This window comes from Oryctolagus cuniculus, chromosome 17 (assembly GCF_964237555.1).
Source record: "Oryctolagus cuniculus chromosome 17, mOryCun1.1, whole genome shotgun sequence".
Classification (NCBI taxonomy): domain Eukaryota; kingdom Metazoa; phylum Chordata; class Mammalia; order Lagomorpha; family Leporidae; genus Oryctolagus; species Oryctolagus cuniculus.
In genome coordinates this window covers 66,284,570-66,295,251 of record NC_091448.1, presented here as the reverse complement: position 1 = coordinate 66,295,251, position 10,682 = coordinate 66,284,570, and the positions used below count along the sequence as shown (strand labels likewise).

General features: G+C 61.5%; 1 protein-coding gene across 1 annotated transcript in view; it reads right to left on the bottom strand.

Annotated features, from left to right (window-relative positions):
- The window catches only part of NT5M (5',3'-nucleotidase, mitochondrial), a 15,498-nt gene extending 4,816 nt beyond the window's left edge, over positions 1 to 10,682 (bottom strand). The window contains exons 1-3 of the mRNA XM_070061761.1: positions 10,329 to 10,682; positions 5,672 to 5,772; positions 714 to 774 (exon numbers count right to left, since the gene is read on the bottom strand). Of these exons, the coding sequence (XP_069917862.1) occupies positions 714 to 774; positions 5,672 to 5,772; positions 10,329 to 10,577 (411 nt within the window). The 5' untranslated portion in view covers positions 10,578 to 10,682. The remainder of the gene's footprint in view (positions 1 to 713; positions 775 to 5,671; positions 5,773 to 10,328) is intronic.

Genomic DNA, 10,682 nt, shown 5'->3' with positions numbered 1-10,682 from the left:
GAGGGGGAGGGCAGTAGGATGGCCCCCGTGGGGAGGGGGAGTGACTCGGGGACAGACACTCCCCGGGGAGTCCTGGCTGGGGCTGCACATTGGACACCTGCTCTTCCACTCTCAAGAAGGGGTGGCCGCCCTGAGCCCCACCCCAGGCAGGGGGAGGGGGCGCGACCCCAGTCCTAGCGGCCACGCCAGTCCCGCCCCCCACCCCCCCTGCCAGGACCACACGGCTACTCCCAGGGCTTCCGGCCCCCAAGGTTGGAGTCGGGCTGCAGCCGTGGACCTGGGGGCACCCCCCACCTGCCCAGAGTGGGCCTGGCCTTTAGCCCTCCCTCAACGCAACTCGCGACCGTGGGGCAGACACTTCCCTCCCTTCCTCCCTCCCTCGCAGGTGCAGAAGGGGCCGCGGGTCATCAAGCCGGGGAGGCCTGGGTTCACAGCGCCCCGCCCCGTCCCTGGTGGGGGTGTGGTTCCCAACGCCCTCCTGGTCCCCCCCCCCCCGCCAGCGTGAGCTCTGAGGTCCAGAGAACACTCCAGGGTGTGTGGGCCCACAAAGCAGACCGAACCTGAACCACCGCCCTTCAGGGAGTCCCCAGCACCCAGGCAGGCGGAGGCCAGAGCCCAGGTGTGCAGGCCACGCCCCTCCTCGTCCTGGAGCCCAGCAGAACCCGGCACCGCCTGTGCGGAGGGGGCGCCCTAGCCAGCGCGGGGTTCCTTACCTTCTCGTAGGGACAGTACTTGTACATCTTGATGGGGCTCGTGCAGATGAACACATCCGTGCTGCGGAAAGGGAAGCGAGCGTGGGTCCGCATGGCCACCGCCGTCCAAGGCTGAGCCTGGCACCTGGTGTGGGAGCACTTACCGCCCCCCCACCCCGCCTCCCGCCCAGGGCCCAGAGGCCTGCAACTTCTGCCAGTCTGATAGCCCCAGGCAGCCACGCGGGGACCCCGCCCCGGCCTTGCCCACGGAGCCGTCCGGGCCCCCAGTACCCCATACAGCCGGCACCTGCCGCTGCCGCCCGCACACCTACCGACTCCACACACATCCAGGGGGCGGCTTCTGATTCTTTACTCTGGCAGCTTGGCGCCGGGGTCTCATGAGCTCAAGTCCCACCGGCCCAGGGCTCCCCTCCCCCTCAGCCTCCCTGGCCTGGTGCACCTGCCGCTCTGTCCCTGGCCGTGAGCCCCTCCCTGGCGTTCCATCTGCAGCCCCCACTCCTGTGGTACCAGGAGTGCCGGGGCTCCCAGTGCCTACCAGCCCTGCCCCTGGTTATACCCTTTTCCTCAACGGCCAGTTACCACGCACCCATCTCAACCTTGGTGTCCCCAAAACGGGACACGTGTGGCTCGCCCCTCTCCTAGCACCTGCTACCACTCCCCTGGCCCTTTCTCAGTTGGTGCCCCACCCCTGTTACCGCGTGTCTATGCACATTCAGGCAAAAACCTAAAACTCACCCTTCTTTCCGCCCTGGTCTCCCCGCCCCCACCTCCCCAGAGCAGACCGAAACTTTGTATGAATAGCAACCGGGAGGGTCCACTGGCTTTTTCCAACCAGCAAAACGGTTCTGACGGTTTACAGTCATCACTGGGATCTGATTAGTAGACATTGCCACCATTCCTGCAAAGAAATCCTGCTCCCACCAGGCGGTCCGTGCCGCCCCCCGCCCCGCCCCGCCCCGCAATGGGCTGGGCCACTCCAGGTTTCTGCTGTGCTGGCTTCTCTCATACCCCCTGTGTCCACCTTCCCCCGCTCCCTCCCACCGCCGTGTGGGTTACAGCCCCACCGATCTCTGTAACTGTGCGGCTATGGACATCTGCGGGCGGACACACCTGTCTCCGTCTCTCCGGGAGCGGATCTCACTGCCACTCTACGGGAGGAAATCGCCTCCCAGAATTCTGTCTCGCGACGCCTGCGGCCTGCAGTTCCCGCACCTGCTGGCGGATCATTGCAGCCGTCCGTCTTTGCCATCGCGGCCGGCAGGTGTGCAGCGAGAGCTCACTGTGGTTTTGACTTGCGCTTCCCTAGTGACGAAGGATACTGAGTGCATTTTATATGCACTCACTGGCCATTTATACACACACACACGGTGTGAGACCTGGCTGGAGTTCCTGGCCTGGCCCAGCAGTGAACCAGCCCACAGAAGAACTCTGCCTTTCAAATCATGAGTAAAATAAACAACACTTCTTGGGCCGGCGCTGTGGCCTAGCGGGTAAAGCTGCCACCTGCAGTGCCGGCGTCCCATATGGACGCCGGTTGCAGTCCTGGCTGCTCCACTTCCGATCCAGCTCTCTGCCATCGCCTGGGAAAGCAGTGGAAGATGGCCCAAGTGCTTGGGCACCTGCATCTGCGTGAGAGACCTGGAAGAAGCTCCTGGCTCCTGGCTTCGGATCAGCTCAGCTCTGGCCATTGCAGTCATTTGGGGAGTGAACCAGCGGATGGAAGACCTCTCTCTCTCTCTGGCTCTATCACTCACCAAAGTCCAGCTTCCTTGGTCTCTTTGATGTGACTCAAAAAAACAAAGTCCTTGCCCAACACAGGCCGTTACACCTGCTGTCCCCTCTCAGCCTGCAGGGTCCTGCCCTGGCCCTCCACTGGCCCGTCATTCTTGGTTCTTCACTTGCAAGGCAAAGCAACAGAGACAGACAAAAGTTCCTATCTACTGGTTCACTCCCCTCAAACGCCCACAGCAGCCAGGACTGGGCCAGGCCACAGCCAGGAGCCAGGAGCCAGGAGCCAGGCAGTCAGTCCAGGCCTCCCTTACGGCTGGGGGGGCCCAGCTGCTGGGGCCGACACGGCTGCCTTCCAGGGTGTGCAATAGCAGTACCACTGAGGGAGTGGGCTGCACCGCGCTGGCCCCAGGAAACGCTCAGATCCACAGGCCCCTGGGCCGTGACCCTCGGCAGTATGGCAATTTTGCAAAATCTCTAAGTTGAACCATTTGCAGGTGGCGGGTACCTAGACTGCTACCACTTAAAACAGGGTTGGAAGGCATGCGATGGAATACAAACCAGGAGGAGTGGGGGAACACGCAGGAAAGAAACCTCAAGGATTAAGATGAAGAGTTGGAGGGGTGGCTGTCTTTATACAGGGGTCTCGGATGTGGAATGGATGGCGTTGGACAGATGCTACGGGAACGGCCGTTGAAAGATAGTCTGCAGTCACCACACGGCCACAAACGTTAAATGCTTACGGCTTTTTTTTTTTTTTTTTTTTTTTGAAGGCAGAGTGACAGCGACAGAGACAGGGAGAGAGGGAGAGAGGGAGAGAATCTTCCATCCACTGGTTCTCTCCCCAGAGAGCTACATCAGCCAGGGCTGGGCCAGGCCAAAACCAGGTACTACATCCGGGTCTCCCACGTGGGTGCAGGGGCCCACGCACTTGGGCCACGTTCTGCTGCTTTCCCAGGCCACAGCAGAGAGCTGGATCGGAAGTGGGGCAGCCGGGACTCGAACCGGTGCTTCAGATAGCAGATGCCGGCGACACAAGGGGCGGCTTCACCAGCTGTACCACAGCTCCGGCCCCAGGAAGGCTGTTTCCCTGGGGTGCCAATGCTTGCTGAGCGCCCACTAAGTACAGCCGGAGACTAGAGCGAGAACTTTCTCACGTCTCTGCCTTTTAACAGGTGAAGATGCTGAGGCCGGTTTCGTCAGTCTTCTTGGCGCTAACACAATGCTGCAGGTGCACAGGGTTCCGCACTCACCCAGCGTCTGAGAGCGAGAGTCCCAAGGAGCCGGGCTGCGGGCCTGGGCGATCCAGCTGCAAAGCCGCTACCCCTGTCCCGTGCTCACCACTGGGCTACACGGCGCCCGCAACATGGGGAACGCGGATCCAGGCCAGCGAGCAGGGTTTGAGAAGCTTGTAGTGCCAGCAGCCCATATGGGCGCCGGTTCGAGACCCGGCTGCTCTGCTTCTGATCCAGCTCTCTGCTGTGGCCTGGGAAAGCAGTGGAAGATGGCCCAAGTCCTTAGGCCCCTGCACCCACGTGGGAGACCCGGAAGAAGCTCCTGGCTTCAGATTAGCCCAGCTCCCAAAGTTGTGGCCATTTGGGGAGGGAACTAGTGGATGGAAGATCTCTCTGTCTGTCTGTCTGTCTGTCTCTCTGTTCCTCTCTCTGTAACTCTTTCAAATAAATAAAATAAATCTTTATATATATACACACATATACATATATATACATATAGATTTATACACACCCACAAATGGGCCAATCATCACTCAAAAGGTTCTCACCATCACCGGCCATTAGAGAAATGCGTATCAAAGCCACAGTCGTGGGACAGGCGTTGGGGGCAGCTCGGGACACCCCGTCCCGTTCCTGGGGGGCTTACTCCGCTTTGGATTCAGCTTCCTGCTAATGTGCCTCCTAGGAGGGAGCAGGAGGTGGCCCAAGTACTTGGATCCCAGCTACGCACGTGGGAGACCTGGAAGGCGTGTCCAAGCTCCTGGCTTCAGCCTGGCTCAGTCCTGGCTGTTGCAGGAATTCGGGGAGAGAACCAGGAGATGGGAGATCTCTCTTTCTCCCTCTTTCTCTCTCTCTCTTTGCGCATTTCAAATTAAAAATAAATAAATGTATAAAACTGCAATGGGTTATCACTCCATACCCACCAGCATAGCTGAAATCAACAAGACAGGAGCCGACGTGATGGCTAGTGGGTTAAGCCAGTGCTTGGGACTGCCCCATTCCATACTGGAGTGCCATCGAGTCCAGACTGCTCTGCTTCCAACCCAGCTCCCCGCCAAGGCACCTGGGAAACAGCAGGTAAAGGCTCAACTACTTAGCCCCTGCCAGCCATGTGGGAGTTACAGAGAGAGTTCCTGGCTCCTGGCCTCAGCCCTGCCCACACCTAGCTGTTGGAGCCATTTGGAGAACAGACCAGTGTATGGTAAAAAGAGTTGACAAAAGAGGTGGAGAAACTGTCCCACACTGCTAACGGGGATGGGAAAATGTCAAACACAGAATTTCTCTAGGACTCAGCAGTTCCACTCCGGAGAACTGAAAATAAAGGTTCAAACCGATACTTAACACCAACATTCACAGCAGCACTACTCACAACGGCCACAAGGGGGAGACAGCCCCAAGCACCCATCAACTGAAGAATGGATAAACCAGACATGGGCTAGCCCTACAATGGAATATTATATAGCCACCAAAAAGGAGAATGTATTGATGGATGGTACAACATGCGTGAACCATGGAAACACAGTGCCACGAGGAGGAAGCCAGACCCAAAAGACCACGTGTGGTCTGATGCCATCTACAGGAAGTGTCTGAAACAGATTACTAGGGTCCCAGTGTGCTGCCTGTGATGGAGACAGCGCCCCCCGGCGAGGAAACCCTTCCCCCTTTGTGCCTGCCGGGCAAGGCCCGTGCTTTGCTTGTCCCAGGACCCCTGGTGCCTGGCGGCCCATCCTGAGCTGTTTGCTGGGCGCTGGGCGTGTCCTTGTTGGACACCCCCTGGGCCGGATCAAACTCGTCCAGATCATTCTCCCAAGTTACCCTGGGCAAAAAGAAAAAAAAAAATTTCTCCTCGCCTGCAAGCTGGGCCGGCTTTCTAGCGGGCTGAGCGCTGAGTGAGCCCGCGGCGCCCTGCGTGGGGTTTGAAGGAGGGGATGGGGCAGGCAGAGGAGCAGGACAGGGGCAGGCAGCAGGGCCGGGCGGGGGGGGGGGCAGACTTACTTCTGCAGGTTCACCATCTGCTTCACAGCCTCCACGGCCCCCGGCAGAGGCTCAAGTTCAAAGAAGAAGTCCTTCGACTCCCAGATGCTGATGGCCTTCTCCTGAGGAGTTGGGAGAAGCCGCTGAGCCCCAGGTGCACCCCCCCAGGGTGCCCTCACCTGCCCACAGGAACGCAGGGGCTTCCCCATTCCCCAGACCTCTCCCCCAGACCCCACCAACACCAGGAGTGCCCTCACCTGCCCACAGGAACGCAGGGGCTTCCCCATTCCCCTGACCTCTCCCCCAGACCCCACCAACACCAGGAGTGCCCTCACCTGCCCACAGGAACGCAGGGGCTTCCCCATTCCCCAGACCTCTCCCCCAGACCCCACCAACACCAGGAGTGCCCTCACCTGCCCACAGGAACGCAGGGGCTTCCCCATTCCCCTGACCTCTCCCCCAGACCCCACCAACACCAGGAGTGCCCTCACCTGCCCACAGGAACGCAGGGGCTTCCCCATTCCCCAGACCTCTCCCCCAGACCCCACCAACACCAGGAGTGCCCTCACCTGCCCACAGGAACGCAGGGGCTTCCCCATTCCCCTGACCTCTCCCCCAGACCCCACCAACACCAGGAGTGCCCTCACCTGCCCACAGGAACGCAGGGGCTTCCCCATTCCCCTGACCTCTCCCCCAGACCCCACCAACACCAGGAGTGCCCTCACCTGCCCACAGGAACGCAGGGGCTTCCCCATTCCCCTGACCTCTCCCCCAGACCCCACCAACACCAGGAGTGCCCTCACCTGCCCACAGGAACGCAGGGGCTTCCCCATTCCCCTGACCTCTCCCCCAGACCCCACCAACACCAGGAGTGCCCTCACCTGCCCACAGGAACGCAGGGGCTTCCCCATTCCCCTGACCTCTCCCCCAGACCCCACCAACACCAGGAGTGCCCTCACCTGCCCACAGGAACGCAGGGGCTTCCCCATTCCCCTGACCTCTCCCCCAGACCCCACCAACACCAGGAGTGCCCTCACCTGCCCACAGGAACGCAGGGGCTTCCCCATTCCCCTGACCTCTCCCCCAGACCCCACCAACACCAGGAGTGCCCTCACCTGCCCACAGGAACGCAGGGGCTTCCCCATTCCCCTGACCTCTCCCCCAGACCCCACCAACACCAGGAGTGCCCTCACCTGCCCACAGGAACGCAGGGGCTTCCCCATTCCCCTGACCTCTCCCCCAGACCCCACCAACACCAGGAGTGCCCTCACCTGCCCACAGGAACGCAGGGGCTTCCCCATTCCCCTGACCTCTCCCCCAGACCCCACCAACACCAGGAGTGCCCTCACCTGCCCACAGGAACGCAGGGGCTTCCCCATTCCCCTGACCTCTCCCCCAGACCCCACCAACACCAGGAGTGCCCTCACCTGCCCACAGGAACGCAGGGGCTTCCCCATTCCCCTGACCTCTCCCCCAGACCCCACCAACACCAGGAGTGCCCTCACCTGCCCACAGGAACGCAGGGGCTTCCCCATTCCCCTGACCTCTCCCCCAGACCCCACCAACACCAGGAGTGCCCTCACCTGCCCACAGGAACGCAGGGGCTTCCCCATTCCCCTGACCTCTCCCCCAGACCCCACCAACACCAGGAGTGCCCTCACCTGCCCACAGGAACGCAGGGGCTTCCCCATTCCCCTGACCTCTCCCCCAGACCCCACCAACACCAGGAGTGCCCTCACCTGCCCACAGGAACGCAGGGGCTTCCCCATTCCCCAGACCTCTCCCCCAGACCCCACCAACACCAGGGTGCCCTCACCTGCCCACAGGAACGCAGGGGCTTCCCCATTCCCCTGACCTCTCCCCCAGACCCCACCAACACCAGGGTGCCCTCACCTGCCCACAGGAACGCAGGGGCTTCCCCATTCCCCAGACCTCTCCCCCAGACCCCACCAACACCAGGAGTGCCCAATTCAGTTGCAATTCAAAGATGAGCTTCTTGGGATGCAAAAACACTGTGAAATCCAAGTGTGGGGCTGTGTGTGTGTGTGTGTGTGTGTGTGTGTGTTTCATAACACCCATCTTCCGTGAGCTTTTTGAAGGGGCTGCATATATTTTTTTGCACCAAAAAAGCTATTTTTTTTTCAACTTTCATTTCCCAGGAACTCTTGGAACTTCCTGGGGTGAGGGTGGGGTGCACAAAGCTTGTGTGTGTTTGGGGTAAGGGTGGTGGCTGGGCTGCTGTCTGTCGGGGTCCAGCAGAGACGGGTGAAGGTGTCACCTCCTGCCTCTGGGGAACTGGGGGAGACAGCTCAGCTCTCCCCGGGGCCAAGGTCAGCCAAGGTCAGCCCCAGGCTAGGGGGCGGGGCCAGGTAGGAGGCCCCACCCCCCGTCAGCAGGAACAGTTCTGCTCCTGTCTCCTGTGTTGCCCGTAAGGATTCAGGAAAGAATTTTAAAAAATGCACTGCCTTTTAGAGTTTAGAGCAAAACCGCGCCCTCTCATCTTGCAAAGTAGACAATGGAGGCTCAGAAAGGGGAGGACTCCGACCCGACGTCACACAGCAGAGCAGCGGCCATGTTGTCTAGGACCAAGCAAGGGGAAAGAGATCAACGGCCTTGGGCTGCGTGGGATTTAGTGGGGCGGGGGGGCTGAACCCCACAGGAAGTGCCTCTGCAAAGTCAAGGCCAGCACCCAGTTGATGCCCCTGCTCTTATCCGACCCCCACCGACCCTCAGGGCGAACCCTGCCTGCTTCCAGACTTGAACTCAGGGCTCCTGACTCACACGCAGGCAGTGTAGACGGGTGGAGTGGATCCCCCATGAACCTCTTTCCCAGTCTATAAAGGGACACGGGAGTCGCTCCCTCCCTTTGGAGGTCCGGGTTGGGGCATACCAGGCACCCAGCACCGGAGGTCCCTCAGCTCCACGGCACAGACATGCCGTGAGCCCCTGGTCAAAGCCCTTGGCTGCTCTGGGCTCGGTTCATCCGTCCCAACAGGCTAAGACTAAAAATGGAGATGGCACCATGGCACAGCGGTTTAAGCCTCCACCGACGTGGCACAGGTATCCCATATGGGCACCAGTACACGCCCAGCTGCTCCACTTCCGATCCAGCTCCCTGCTAATGCACCTGGGAAAGCAGTGGAAGATGGCCCAAGTGCCTGGGGCCCTGCCACCCATGTGGGAGACCTGGATGGAGTTCCAGGCTCTTTGCTTTGGCCTGGCCCAGTCCTGGCCATTTGGAGAGTGGATGGAAGATCTCTCTCTCTCTCTCTCTCTCTCTCTCTCTCTCTCTCTCCCTCTCCAATTCTGCCTTTCAAATAAACAAAATAAATATTGTTTTAGCCATGCTCACTGCCTCTGCCCTACTCACCTCCCTGAACAATGGGAGAATCAGGGAGACCCGAGAGAACATTCTGTCTGCAAGCCGGGCTGCTCCCTGCTGCTTTGATGTGACCACAGATACTGGGCCAACTTGGCCAAGAGGAACCCCCTCCCCCTCCCAGGGCTGTCCTGCTGTGACCCGTGCCTTTGGCATGGAAGCAGATCAGTAGGTCACTCCCAGGGCACCCTCCTCACTGCCCCCTGCCTCATACTGAGAAAACAGGAGCCCATCTCCTCAGCCCTGGGGTCCATAGGATCGTACCAAGGGCTGGAGAAGCCACAGTGCCTCTCCAGGTGGAGACGGAGAGAGGCAGGGGCCAGAGAGAGAGAGGGAGAGAGAGAATCTTCCATCTGCTGGTTCACTCCCCAGCTGCCCGCAACAGCCAGAACAGGACCCGGCCAGAGCCGGGAGCCAGGAACTCCATCTAGGTCTTCTAACACGGGTGGTAAGGGTCCCAGGTCCTGGAGCCCCCGGCTGCTGCCTCCCGGTGTGAGTCCTGGCCGGGAGCGGGAGCCGAGATGCAGGCTTGGAGAGTGGGACTAAGCACACTCCAGGCAGAGAGGGGCCCTCAGCTGGCTCCTTCTCTCACACCTGTCCCTCCACTGAGGCCGGAGCCAGAGAGCGCAGGGTTCTGGGATGGGGAAAGCCAGCCCCCTGCGCTCGGGATCAGGCACCCTGGGGTCTGGACCCCTGACTGCGCCCCCTAGTGGCACACTCAGGGCGAGCCTCCTTCTCCGCAGACTGCAGCCGGCACGTGGGGGTTTCTATCCAGCCTCTGTCGGTGGGGCGCACGGCCAGATCCCCTGTTCATTTTCCCAGAACGCTGTCAACTCGCAAGGTGAGGGGGATGGGGGTGGGGGTCCTCTCTCCTCTGTCCATCGCGGGGGCTGCGGTGGGGTGGCTCAGGACGGCCCGCATCTCCCAGCCTGACTACAGATCCACTGTGTGAGGTGGGGGCGAAGGGGCCTCCAAATCTCTCTGAGCCTCGGATGCAAAAAAGGGGAAAAAAAAAAGAGACTGGTTTAAAAAAAAATCCAATTCCTGGGAAAGGAAGAACGGGGGGTGCGACGAATGAGGACGTAGCGCATCGCGGTCCTGAGGGCGAATTCAGCCAGGCGGCGGTTGAGGAAGGGGTGCGCGCTCGGCTCTGCGAGGAGCCCCCCAAAACGGCGGCGGAGGCACCCGAGCGCAGGGCTGCGGCCGGCGGCGGCCTCGCTGCTCCCCCCCGGGACCCCATCGGACGAGGGACCCGCCCAAGGTCGCCGGGGCGCCCGGGCCGGGGTCTGGGGTGCTCACGCTCAGCCCAGGCCGCAGGCGGCCGTACTGCTCCGACACCCAGAAGCCGCGCCGCTCCTCCAGCGCGATGAAGGGCAGGTCGGGGAAGCGCGCGCGGAACTTGCGGAGGAAACCGCCCTCGAAGTCGGCCAGGACGCCGTCCATGTCCACCAGCACCCGCAGAGAGCGGCCGCCCGATGCTCGGCGCCGCCCCGCGGCCAGCGCTGCGCCGCGGGGCCGCCGCGCACACCAGCCGCCCAGCCGGATCATGGCCCGCCCGCCGCGGGCTGCGGGGCCCGCCCGGGCCGGCCGGCGGACATGACGGTGGCCGCGGACGGAGAGGAGGGGGCGCGCAGGCTCCGGCCGCAGAGCGAG